General features: G+C 53.2%; 6 protein-coding genes across 6 annotated transcripts; 3 read left to right on the top strand and 3 right to left on the bottom strand.

Moving 5' to 3' along the window:
* Nucleotides 1-106: 106 nt before the first annotated feature.
* On the top strand, nt 107-1430 carry JCM15063_002909 (uncharacterized protein; the record flags this gene model as incomplete). Its single annotated transcript, XM_076679419.1, has 4 exons — nt 107-197; nt 272-356; nt 425-496; nt 560-1430. The coding sequence occupies 4 exons, from the start codon at nt 107-109 to the stop codon at nt 1428-1430; spliced, it is 1119 nt and encodes a 372-aa protein (XP_076533529.1).
* Nucleotides 1431-1784: 354 nt separating this feature from the next.
* RAD16 (DNA repair protein RAD16) lies at nt 1785-5702 on the bottom strand (the record flags this gene model as incomplete). Its single annotated transcript, XM_076679418.1, has 13 exons — nt 1785-1951; nt 2017-2273; nt 2336-2520; nt 2585-2662; nt 2725-2848; nt 2912-3288; nt 3353-3489; nt 3562-3665; nt 3725-3821; nt 3891-4111; nt 4173-4387; nt 4449-5292; nt 5437-5702. The coding sequence occupies 13 exons, from the start codon at nt 5700-5702 to the stop codon at nt 1785-1787; spliced, it is 3072 nt and encodes a 1023-aa protein (XP_076533528.1).
* A 313-nt stretch (nt 5703-6015) lies between these two features.
* ICP55 (aminopeptidase) lies at nt 6016-8111 on the bottom strand (the record flags this gene model as incomplete). Its single annotated transcript, XM_076679417.1, has 8 exons — nt 6016-6210; nt 6288-6309; nt 6380-6668; nt 6730-6979; nt 7041-7391; nt 7458-7585; nt 7659-7732; nt 7801-8111. 8 exons carry the CDS (start codon nt 8109-8111, stop codon nt 6016-6018), a joined length of 1620 nt encoding a protein of 539 aa, XP_076533527.1.
* A 133-nt stretch (nt 8112-8244) lies between these two features.
* Nucleotides 8245-9087, top strand: TAD2 (tRNA(adenine34) deaminase; the record flags this gene model as incomplete). The annotated part of the gene is made up of 4 exons (XM_076679416.1): nt 8245-8307; nt 8380-8759; nt 8824-8927; nt 8996-9087. 4 exons carry the CDS (start codon nt 8245-8247, stop codon nt 9085-9087), a joined length of 639 nt encoding a protein of 212 aa, XP_076533526.1.
* Nucleotides 9088-9451: 364 nt separating this feature from the next.
* On the top strand, nt 9452-10990 carry JCM15063_002905 (uncharacterized protein; the record flags this gene model as incomplete). Its single annotated transcript, XM_076679415.1, has 9 exons — nt 9452-9551; nt 9624-9632; nt 9703-9789; nt 9885-10027; nt 10085-10241; nt 10305-10313; nt 10373-10477; nt 10549-10667; nt 10733-10990. The coding sequence occupies 9 exons, from the start codon at nt 9452-9454 to the stop codon at nt 10988-10990; spliced, it is 987 nt and encodes a 328-aa protein (XP_076533525.1).
* A 180-nt stretch (nt 10991-11170) lies between these two features.
* On the bottom strand, nt 11171-11802 carry JCM15063_002904 (uncharacterized protein; the record flags this gene model as incomplete). The annotated part of the gene is made up of 2 exons (XM_076679414.1): nt 11171-11542; nt 11620-11802. 2 exons carry the CDS (start codon nt 11800-11802, stop codon nt 11171-11173), a joined length of 555 nt encoding a protein of 184 aa, XP_076533524.1.
* Between the last annotated feature and the right edge of the window lie 65 nt (nt 11803-11867).

Raw genomic sequence — 11867 nt, 5'->3', positions numbered from 1 at the left:
GGCTTCGATCGATTGCACGCTCACAATAGGGACCAGCCCCCAACGTGTGCATAAGAGAACATCTGGATTCATTCAACCAACTCCGACCCGACAACTTAGCCGACGAATGCCACCTCTAGGCCGTACGCCTTCGAGACCGACATTCGGGAGGGGAACCAACCGGTATCTCGCAGAGGGTTGCTTCGGACCAACAGGGGGTGCGTTCTTACTCGCTTCACGAAGAAGCTTGCTTTTCGAATTTGGGTCGTCTGACCTGGAAACGCTGCTCCAGAGGTGTGGTGCTTTTGCAACACGACTCCAAGGATAGAGGCCTTGAGGCGTACGACGAGGAAAGAAAGTTCGCCAAACCTTGGAAGGTAACGACATTCTCCCCCCACCTTTCTGCGTGTCGCCTGTTCCTCAAAGCTGATACCCGATATGACAGGGAGTTCTACTCTTGCGGGAGTTGGCAGGAACCGAAATGTACTTTCTTCCTTTGGGTCGACGAATCAGCTCAGTAAGCTACCGGCTTTCCTTCTACTCGCCTTGCTTCTTGTTGACCTTACTTCGCTGCCATCAGGAAGGGCCGCCAAATCGTTACACCTCCGCCACAAACAGGAGCTTCGACCTCGACTTCATCTAGCACAGCTGACGCTATAAGGGCACCAGCGTCTGTACCTACCCGCAACCCGGCTCAGCCCTCCCCACAGACTTCACCCACAAAACGCCTTCGGTCTCCAACGGTTCAACCGTCTCCTCAGTCACACAAACCTTTACCAGCGTCGGAGCAGCTCGATGGGATCGATTTCGATGCCTTCTCGGACGACTTGTCCGAAGACGACATTCAAGATCCTGACACGGAACCCGAAGATTCTCAAATCGGCAGCCACAACAGTAGTCCAAGCAAGAAGGCAAGGTTCACTTCCTTCAGCGGCCATTCTCAAGGTGATTCAGGAGGACGTGCGCAAGGACCTTTGACACCGACAAAGCGACCCAACTCTTCGATAGCTGCTACTGCTGCTGCATCACAGAGTCAGGAATACGATGCGATCAAGAATGATCCGGAATCACCTTTCCATACGATCAAGCGCAACCTGTTCCCCGCGAATGTACCCGTCTCGTCACCACAACACGTTCCGCCTCCTTCTTCACCCATGACTTCAACTACTGGACCTGCACCAGCAAAACCAGACAAAGAAGCTCCCGGGAACCCTCTCGAGAACCTGACTACCCAGATCGATGGATTACATTCAGCTTTGACCCTCGTCAGGAAGGACAAAGAACGAGACGCAAGGTTGATCGACAGTGGTAGGAAACGGGAAAAGTTGTTGGAGGACAAGATGAAACAGCTCAAGCTCGAGAACGACAAGTTGCGAGGTGACAACGCCATGCTTCACAAGAGGATCAGTGACCTCGACATCGTCGTCGCTGAACTCCGAACGAGAACATAATGCTCTGGCTTTTGATATTGCCCAAGGTTGTAACGCCGTTTCGTAGTATACGAATGAAAGGGACGTCCTGAGATGGTCCAGCTGGGTTATAAGAGCTCTGCTCGTTCAGACACGTCGCGCAAGACTGCAGTGATCGCTGAGTAAACACGGCCCAGACTCTCACAAAGATTGCACAAAGAGAGGGACCGTAAAAAGGCGGTAACTAAAGGTAGACATTCGCTCTAGTGCTTACAGAAAGAGCAACATGGAAAAAGAGAGCAACAGCGTAGAGAAGAACCGAAGACAAGCACACAAACACGGCAGAACCTCGATCCCGAGAGAGGCCAAAAGCACCTACAAACACCAAAGCTCAATCTACAAACTAAAGAGGAAAGCCAAGTCTTCAGGGGACAAACGACCCATCGCTTTGTCGTCATCTCCGAGGGCACTTGCTGCCAGGTTTTCCTTCTTCTTTTGAAGTTCGACAATTCGCGACTCGATGCTGTTTTCGATGATCAGGCGAGTGACGGTGATTGGACGATCTAAGGAGGGTAAGAGTCAATCAGCCATAAGCACAAGCGGGAAGCGAGATACCATCCGAGCTCACGTTGTCCGAGACGATGTGCACGATCCATCGCTTGCAGTTCAACCGAAGGGTTCCACCAAGGGTCGATAATGACGACTCTCGATGCCTCAACGAGGTTGAGCGCGACACCTCCCGCTTTGAGCGAGATGAGAAAGACCGTGACTTCGGGATCGTTCGTGAAGTGCTTGATCGTGTTGTCTCGAGCGACTGGAGTCATCGATCCCGAGATGCGCACGTATTTAAAACCACTCAATTGGAGCCGACGAGCGATGAGATCACTGAATAATGCGGGAGCCGTAAGCCTATCTGCTCGTTCAAGCGAAAAATCAGTGCAACTTACAGCATCGTCGTGAATTGACTGAAGACGAGGGTTTTCAACGTCCTGTCCTCCGAGCGAGTCTTGGACAATTCTTCCAGAAGCGCTTCAAGCTTTGTGCTAGTGCGACTCTTGGTAGGATCCAAGCGAGAGAGGAACCCTTGGCGGCCTGTATCGTCCACTTCAATCGCATCTTGATCGAGGTCGACCTGTGTAAGCCTGTGGGATTAGCGATACTGTGTCGCGCGTTCCAGTAGTCTGCAAGACACTCACGGTCAGGGGGGAGTGACATGCTGGACATTCAGGTTTGAACTCGACAGCAGTTTCGAGGTATTGCCGAATGCATTCTCGCTGTTTGGAAGCGCTACATGAGCATATAGCCCGGAATGAGCAGAAGAGTCTGATGAACTAACGCAGAAGATGTGACGACAAGCAGTTTTGATCGCGTCTTCGGCTTCGTCGAGGCAGAGCCGACAGGTCAGAATTTCTTGCGGGACATCAGCAGCAGCGTGCTGAACAGGTTCCGCGGTTTTCGACCTGTAGTCGATTCAGTCGATCAGTGATGATCATTCAATAGTTGAAGAGAACATGCAGACATACTTGATAACGAGATCAGGGTGATCTGCCATTTGACGCATACGAGTAATGAGGGTGAAGATGTTCGAATAGTTGTTCAAAACTGTGCCCTCGTCTGCATAGGTGTTGAACTTGCGCTTGACGTCCTGGAACAAACTCTTGTACAATTCCTCTTCTTCTTCCGTGAAATAGTCCCGCCGCACATTGACAATCCTCGGAGGCAGTCCCAGATCATCAGCCCGCTCGACTTTGGTGCGGCGCAACATGAGCCGTTGAAGGAGCAAGCCGAGCTTTTCGAAAGCAATCTGTCCTTCTCCAGATGTCGCTCCACCATACTGGATTGGCTTGAGAACCTCGTGGTTCCAGTAGCAGAGATGTTGCATTGCCGAATGCCCGCATTCCTGCGTAGACCGACTGGGCTTCAGTACACATTGTCAGTCAAAGCGCTCGACGAGGCAAACATACGGTGCAAGGACCTTTGGTGCAGAGCCAGTGAAGCGACTTGCAATCGCATCTCTTGCAGTAGTAGAAGGCGTAAGGGTCAGCTCCAACGAAACGGATGAGTGAGTAGAGCTCTCCAACTCGATTCTGCAGTGGGGTACCTGTGTGCCAAGAAAAGGGTCAGCTGGAGCTTCCATAGCTTCTATAGCTGCGACAAAGCTCAGATAACGCACCGGACAAGCACCAGCGAAAGTGAGAGCGCAGAGCGAAAGCAGCCTTGGCGGTATTCGACTGTCGATCCTTGATATTGTGGGCTTCATCGAGGATCACCCGATGCCTTACAATGCCACACTGTATCAGTACTGCTCTGGGAGGTCTCGTATCGATCTGACTCACCATTTGACCTTGTGCAAGATCGAATCTTCTTTCATGAGTTGGCCTTTCCGAGTAAAGCCTTTATTTTCACGACGGAAATTGGACTCCATGACAGCGTCTGCGTATTCGTGCAGCGGTGAGCGCCGCTTGCCAAAATATCCAAAGCGAAGGGCGATGTTAGGCTTACAACTCGTCAGGACAACGTCGTATTTTTCGAGCTCTTTCGCTTTCGTGATTCGATTCTGCCCGTGAAAGACAAGCACCTTGAAGCCGGTGGTGAACTTTTCGATTTCGTTCTTCCATTGAATGATTGCAACGGTCGGGGCGAGCACGAGGGTCGAGCCTTTCGGATGATTCGGTTCCCAATCGGACAATATCAACGAAATTGTCTGGATCGTCTTTCCCATTCTAGTACGAGAGATTTATCAGCGACAACAAACGACAGGAAGTAGCGAGAAATCATTTTTACCCCATCTCGTCACAGAGGAAACCGCCTCCGAAAGGGCTCTGTTCCTGCTTGACCATCCAGTTGAGACCTTCGAGCTGGAAGGGCAAGAGTTTCTGCGTGAGTGCAGCAGGTTGAACTGCCTTCTCGACTTTTGTCGTCGGAATCTTGCGAAGGTTGTCCCACACATCCCGCAGTTCTTCGTGGTTTGCATGTAGGTAGAAAGACGTGCGCCCAGCCTGTAGGTACCACTTTGTGAGCAATTTGACGCTCCGCTGAGATCAGAAAGAGCTTACTCACATTCGAAAGCTCTTTCAACATCTTCTTGTCGTGCTTCGTAACGACAGCTCCCTTCCTCAGTGGTACCTTGGTCCGCTCCTTCTTTGGCTTTGCATTCTCTTCCCCGACTTTGCCCTTCTTCGATTTCTTTTTCTTCCTGGTCGTCGCTTCATCGTCGTCGTCTAACACCCCCTCGTCGTCTTGCTCGCCCTGGTCAACAATGCTCATTTTCTCGTCCTCCCCGTCTGACTCTGCTTTTACACTGGCTTCTGTCTCCTCCTCAGCTGCAAGTTCATCCTCGTCGTAGTCATCGTCCTCGGCATCGGATCCCGATCCAGAGGGAGGAGCAAAGTCGGATACGTCCTCTTCGTCGCTGCTTGATTCGACAATCGCCTTTGCCTTTCCTTTGCTTTTCGACGACTTGATGCTTGGAGTCGTGCTGCCGCTCTGGTTCCGACTGCGGCTTCCGGCATTCGCGCGTCCCAAACCTCCCGATAGTTTTCCCTTGAGGTTCTTGGCCAAGGCTCTCGCCTTTGCGACTCCAGGATCCTCGTCTTGATCCCCCATGAGCTCGTCCTCGTCGTCATCAGCTCCGAGCTCGACAATTCCAGGTTTGAGATCCTCCTCATCATCGCTGTCGACGATCATACGTGCTTTCCCTTTGCCCTTGTCCCGAGCCGAGAGTTTCTGCACAACTTCCTCCTCGGACTCCTCTTCGACTTCAGCCTTGATCGGTTTTTGGTCCTGGTCGCCATCGTCGGAGAGTTCCATGAAGTCGAGGTTGCCTCGCCTGATGGATTCTGCCGATTCAGTCAACTTTTTCGATGCTGCCATGCTTGCCGATCTCCGCGGAGTACTGCGAGATCTGTCGCACAAACCATCCGTGCAAGGTGGTACGATATTCAAGAAGGGAGAAAAAAAAAGACAGGAGGTGAACGAGGACGTCAGTGAGCATACATTCAACGTGCGGATGGCGACAACCGGAGTCAACTAGAGCGAAAGCACTCACGAGGTCCTCTGCACGAGTTGCGGTCGGGTTGCGAGAGGTTCGGTCCGTCGAGCGAGTGCCGCGTCTTCATCCGAGTCACTGATGAGAATCTGCTCGCTCACTTGCTTCTCAGAGTGGCTGTTGTCACTACCACGAGCGCTGGTTGGTGCGGTAGAAGTGGTACGCTTGCGTATGGTCGGACGGTGTCCCACAGTCAAGTTCGGAGGATCTTCGAAATCCGAGTTGTTGCCGGACGGGGTACCGGTTGAGGAGTCGGCGAGCGCCATATCGATGTCGGCCTTACTCGAGCGTTGGTATGGCTAGGGCGAGAAGCTACCCGGATGGGAGGCAGAGGCAGTGGAGTAAAGGGGCAATTTCGGCTAGCTGATCGAGTTCGCCACACGCTCGACTTTTCTCGTGACTTCCTCAGGACACGGTCTCGCTTAGCCCATAATCTACTCCAACATCGTGCTCGTACACTGCTATGAAAAAGAAGCTCCTGAGATTGCAGCCCGCTGTGCTCGATAACGATATGTCGTTCGCGATTGACATCGCGTTGTTGTTTGACATTGCAACAAAAAAAGTGAAAACGATCTATCGTTACTCTTTGCGCTCTAGCATGCCCTGGCAAGTGGCTTCAACATCATCGACTTCTTTAGGCGCGTTCGCACTCAAGATGAGACTCTCTGCTTCCGTCTGACCGATCACGACCTCGTCCTCGATCCGAACCGAGAGGTTGTGGAATCCTTTTGGGAAATGCGCGAGCGGAGGGATGTACAGCCCTGGTTCGATTGTCTGTCGTGTTTTACGTACAAGACAAAGTCAGTTTCAGAGCGAAACAGACAGCAGAGAGCGGAGAGGGAGGAGCTGACAATAACCATTCCCGGTTGCAGCCTATTTGCGAGTTTCCATGTTTCCGTCAGCCTAGCTAGTGAAAGAAGGCGAATGGAAACCAAAGGCTTACTTCTCGTCCCTTCCAAAGGTCATTGTATCGTGCAGATCGACCCCAAGAGGGTGGCTGACGAAATGAGGATACACCACACGTTCAAGTTCTCCTCCCTTGAGGGCGAACCCGAGATCTCGCAGTTCCTCCCTCGTCAAATCGACCGAGATCTTGTGCAGTTGCTCCAGGGTGAGCGAGTGAGCTGTCGAGGGATCCTGACACAGGGCGAGCAGGTGACGGTGGACACGCAAAACGGCCGAGTAGAGCGCTTTCTGCGGCGAGGTGAATTTGCCTGAAACGGGGAAAGTACCTAGAGATCAAAGGATTTGAACAACTGTCTTCTGATCTAGCAAGACGAGCGAGACACTTACGAGTGATGTCGCTCGCGTATCCTCCGTATTCACAACCGGCATCGAGCATCACGAGGTCGCCTTGTTGTATCGGTTGGTTGTTGGCAATATAGTGGATCGTAAGCGCATTCTGACCTGCAGCGCATACGGGCACGTAGGCAGGTCGAAGGGATCCGAGTGACGATGTTGTGTACTCGAAGCGAGACACGAGCGCATGCTCACTCAAAAGCCGTCGCTTGTCGGTGGACGAGCTCCCGCAGAGTCGCATGACCTGTTTACACGAGTGTCAGCATAGGCCGAAACCTCTGCGAAACAAGCGAGACGAAGCGCACATCGGAGTGACCCTGCGAGCTGATATCGGCTGCTCGCTTCATGACTGCGATTTCGGCGGAGCTCTTGATCAGCCGCAACCTCTCGATTTCTCGTGCGGCGCTTCTGACGTCTTTTTTCCTCAGCAATTCGAGCACACCGTCAATGTCGTCATGGGTTTTCGAGCTGGTCGAAGGGAGCGAGAAGTAGTCAAAGAGGGATTTAGGCGTAGCGGTCGCGGATGCAGCTGATGCTCGAGTCCGGCGCGAAGAGAGCGAAGAGGCGGAGACATTCGGCAAATCGATATAGACCGGTCCACGTGAGTGAGCGATGACATCTTCTATCCGGCTCGAGAACCATGCGATATCACAAGCCTAAAGGGGCAGAATCGATAGAACGTGAGAACAGAGGCGATTCCAGCGAGATATAAATGTTCTCACATCGTCGGCGCCGAACACCTCGCATACTCCGTCGGTGCCCGAGCGTGGGCCATTCCAGCTTTCGTCGTAAGCATCTTTGGGTCTAACGAACATGGTCATTTTGTACCCTTTCGCCGAGCTGGTCTTTTCTGTGGGATCCCCTCGGAATGTCATCCATCAATATCGGAGAATGGAGCAAAGGTTCTCAGGACAGAAGCTCACGCAAGACCAGGACAGAGTCAGGCTCTTCCCATCCGGTCAAATACCATAGGTTTGAACGCTGGCGGAACTTGTAACTGGCGTCCAATCGCGGGAATGAGCACGAAAGAGGCACGCCTTGTGACAGAAAGAGCTCGATACTTACAAGATGTTCTGCGTCATAAACTGCACCTTGCCTCCAGATACAATCACGGTTGCACCGTCTTCCAAGCCATGCATCATCTTGCGTCGTCTCTGCTCATACTCGCTCGCCTGGATGCCCGGAGTCAGCTCGCCCTGACTGAGCAGGTGTGGATGCGTCGACGGTAATGGTTGTCCGTAGCGTTTCGTCGGCGGGGTGTAGCTGGCCGGTCGTGGAGCCGCGGATGGATGCAGTAATGGCAGCGGCACGGACGAGAAAGCACGCTGACACCGCGTAGCTCGTCGTGTCAGGCTACTGAGCGACACGCGCTGCATTGAACGTGCGATCGTAGCGATGCGGTTCGAAGCGAGTGCAGCAGGGGAAGAGATCAGTTTCGACTGCATTCTCTCATTTACTCGCTTGCACCGTACAACGGCTCCCACCTAGCCCTCAAAGATGAACAGCACTATGATACCGCTGGAAGAGCAATCGGCGCAAGACCTCGAATTCATGGACGCTGCGGTCGCGATGGTGCGTCCCTCAACATTATCCCGCGGTCGTCTCACTTTCAGTTTACTGACGACGCCAGCATGTCGACTCCAGGCAGAGGAAGCATTCTCGGCAGCAGAAATCCCAGTCGGCTGCGTGTTTGTTCACGATGGCCAGATCATTGCCCAGGGCAGGAATCGGACCAACGAAGGCAAGAACGCGACTTTGCACGCAGAATTCGACGCACTCCGGCACCTGTTACCAGAACGTACCCACACCACAAAGTCCTCCGCTCCTCGGCCATCAAATGCAGAAGAATGCGGAGAGCGGAAGATCTGGCAAACCCCGCTCAAGGACGTCGTGCTGTACGTCACGGTAGAGCCTTGCATCATGTGTGCCGCCGCGATGAGGCAGGTCGGAGTCGAGAAGGTCATCTATGGTGCCGCGAACGACCGGTTCGGTGGAACAGGCGGTGTCCAATCGATCCATTCAGAGTAAGCCGCCCTCTCGCTGTCCTCGATTCTGGCTGTAGACTGACCACAGCGACTTGGTCTACAGTCCCCGGCTACTGTACTCTTCTCCCTATAAAGCGCTAGGCAACTATCGAAGAGAGGAGGCAATCATGCTATTGCGGCGCTTCTACCTGACCGAAAACACTGCAGGTGAGAGTGTTCTCAGACCCTTGTTACCGCGATCTGGACTCTGACACCCGTGCTATTCTTCTCACCAGCGCCGAAACCGAAGAACAAAAAGAATCGGGTACTCAAGGAAGAAATCGAACAAGTCACGCTCGCGTCCACGGACGCGCTGCTGACGTCGTGAAGCTGGGCGTCGAATTGCGTTGTGCATGTTTGTGTCGAAACGTAATCAGTGCGAGCCGTTTCAATGTTCGGCAACATCGCTTTTCCCCTTGTCGTCCGGACGAGTATCCGGCTGAATGACTGTCTCGCCTTCGAGCCTTCCTCTCGAGCTTTTCAGGAAGTTCAGTAGCTTCAGCTACACCGCTAATCTCGTAGCCATTCGGACTTCGATTTGCGGACTGGGAGGCTCGTGCAAATCCGAAGCTCCGTCTCGGTTGCGGTTTCGGAGTCCGGACACACGGTTCCGTTGTACACGGCCCCAGAGGGCATGTGGTTCGCTTCACTGTCGAGCTCTTCCTGCCTCTTGTCTGCACGCTTTTCACACGATGAATCATTCTCGCCCCTCGTCCCCAGCTCTTTCGGATGTCAACGCGCACGAGTTTCTGCAGAAAGAAGCTTTGAAAGTGGCCGAGCTCCACGCTACGTGTAAGGCTTCCTGGTTGACATCGACGCCCAGTCGCGTAAGGCAGCTGATACTGCTGGACTGTGAGCCCGCAGATATCGCCCGTGAGTCGATTCGTGCCCGCAGTCGACATCCGGCATTGAATATTGATTCTGAAGATTTTCATCCGAAAAGACGAGCGCATGCTTGGGAAGCTCGAAAACCCTTTTACCAATGTCTACGACGAGGCTGACAAAGCTCTTTGGTCGTATTGGAAATTTGGTAAGCGCCCTTGTCGCGGTAGTCTTTTCGCACGAAAAAGGCGAGAACAATGACCCCTGTATTGCATAACCTGACGAGCCTTCTTCGAAACGCAGGTCGAACGGGTCCTCGACGTATCGTCAATCAGGCCCAAGACACGCACGAGACCTTTTTGCGCATCGTCAATGACTACCTGGAGCTGCTCGCGTCGCCTGCAGGACAAGAGGTCGAGTGGGCGAAAAAGCAGGCTGATGACGCGGTAAGCAGTATAGATGCACCAAGCCAGCTTGTCTGACTTTATCTGCGTCGCCACTAGCGAGAACACTGGCTCAGAGAAGCTTTCGCATTCGGACTACGCGTGAACTCTTTCCTGGACCATCCACACAATCGCAGGGAAGATGGCGCACATAGGGATGCGAGCTACGTACATCCAGCGGGTCTTTCAAAACAGAATATGGATTTCTGGGTCGAATGTGAGTTCGTGTGCATGATTTTAGTTGACCGGAACATCTTGTCTGATCGATGCTTGCGCCCAGTCGGAAGAGGTCGGTTCTGCGGTAGGCATTCACTTCTGGCTATACTGACTGGCTGGCTATCGCAACAGCCTGCCGTTTACTCGTACACGAAGACCCTGCTCATGCGCAAGACCAGATGTACTCACAGTTCCGCAATATACTGTTACCTCATCTATCCGACCTGCTCGACGCTGGTCAGTGAAGCTATAGAGCGGCTCTTAACTCTGCGCCTGGAGCTGATCCTGAGCCGTGAGCCGTCGCGCAGACGCAAATTTGAAACAACATCGTAGAGGTTTTGACTTGAACGACTTGACATGGCAAGTCTCTGCGCTGACGCGAGCCGGACAAGATTTGACGAAGTCCGCTCATGCTGTCAAGCAACTTGTGAGCTTCAAGCGATCCGGGTAGAGCCCCCAGCTGCGACTGATACGTTTGCCCTTCCGCGTCAGTTTGCTGCAAAGCCCCATCAGATCGAGACTTCGAAAAGTCCATACGACAAAGTACACTGCCAGGAGCTCGAAGGCAACGAGGTCGCTGCGTACCGCCAGGTCGTTCACAAATTTGGTTTCCTGCTCGGCATCGAAACGCTCTCACCCGAGCATCCGATGGTGCCCATCACGAAATCGTCTCGTGGTACCAACGCGCATTCGCTGAAACACCTCAGTCGTCGTCAGCAGCAGTTCTACTTTGGTCCAGCTCGCCAATAGATTCTGGATTTTGGCTTCCCTCGCTTTACTTTGTGCAGCTCTGATTTGCAAATGTACGACTAGCGAATGCTTTGTTCAGTTCTCCTTCGAATTCACTTTGGTGCCCTTTTGCAATTCGACCGGATCCTTGCCATGGCTTGGTGATTCGATGAGAGGTAGGGATATCTTGCACCTCGTTGACTATTGGATACACTCTTTGACCATGTCCATGACCTGCATGAACGTCTCCCGCTCGTCGTCCGTGATCCGACTCTCTTGATCGGTTTCGACCTCTTCGGCACCTTGACTCCTCTTGAGCCCGATCCCGAGGATGACTGGTTTCACTTGCATCCCGTGGGTGTCTCGAGTCATCTTGTCGAACAGGATCGAACCTATGTGCGTTGCGTACAGGTCGTGCAATGCCTGGATATGTGGACTTGGAGGAACACCGAACAAAGGCGAGAGCGTAACGGAGGGGTGTGCCGGTGGTAGTGAAGGCGTGTCGGAAGTAGCCATGCGTGAAGGTAGGGGAAGCGGGGCGGGCAGGGTTGATGGAGGAGGATGGATTTGGATCTGTCAAGTTAGAGAAGGTCAGCAGTTCAGTGTGAGCTCCTTCCGACTACCAAGCCCTGAAGATTCGAGAGGCGTACGAGGCAGCCTATCTTTCCCAATTGTGTCAGGACCACCAGGATTCGACCGTTGAATGACTGGATCAACAAGTCCGTCTTGATCGACTGGATCATGCGCACGCGTTGAGCGGTCGGCACGCCTACTGGCTCGGGCTTGCGCTCTTGCTGCGGCTCGTGATTCGCGACATCGATCAAGCTGGCCATTGTCGGCAAGAGTGTCGAGAGAAAGTGGAGCGAGATCCGAGGGTCGCTTTCTACATCTTGTTTCC

The sequence above is a fragment of the Sporobolomyces koalae genome (genome assembly GCF_050403365.1).
Source record: "Sporobolomyces koalae JCM15063 DNA, S_koalae_JCM15063T_v1_ctg22, whole genome shotgun sequence".
Classification (NCBI taxonomy): domain Eukaryota; kingdom Fungi; phylum Basidiomycota; class Microbotryomycetes; order Sporidiobolales; family Sporidiobolaceae; genus Sporobolomyces; species Sporobolomyces koalae.
This window is presented reverse-complemented; position numbering and strand designations above follow the sequence as displayed.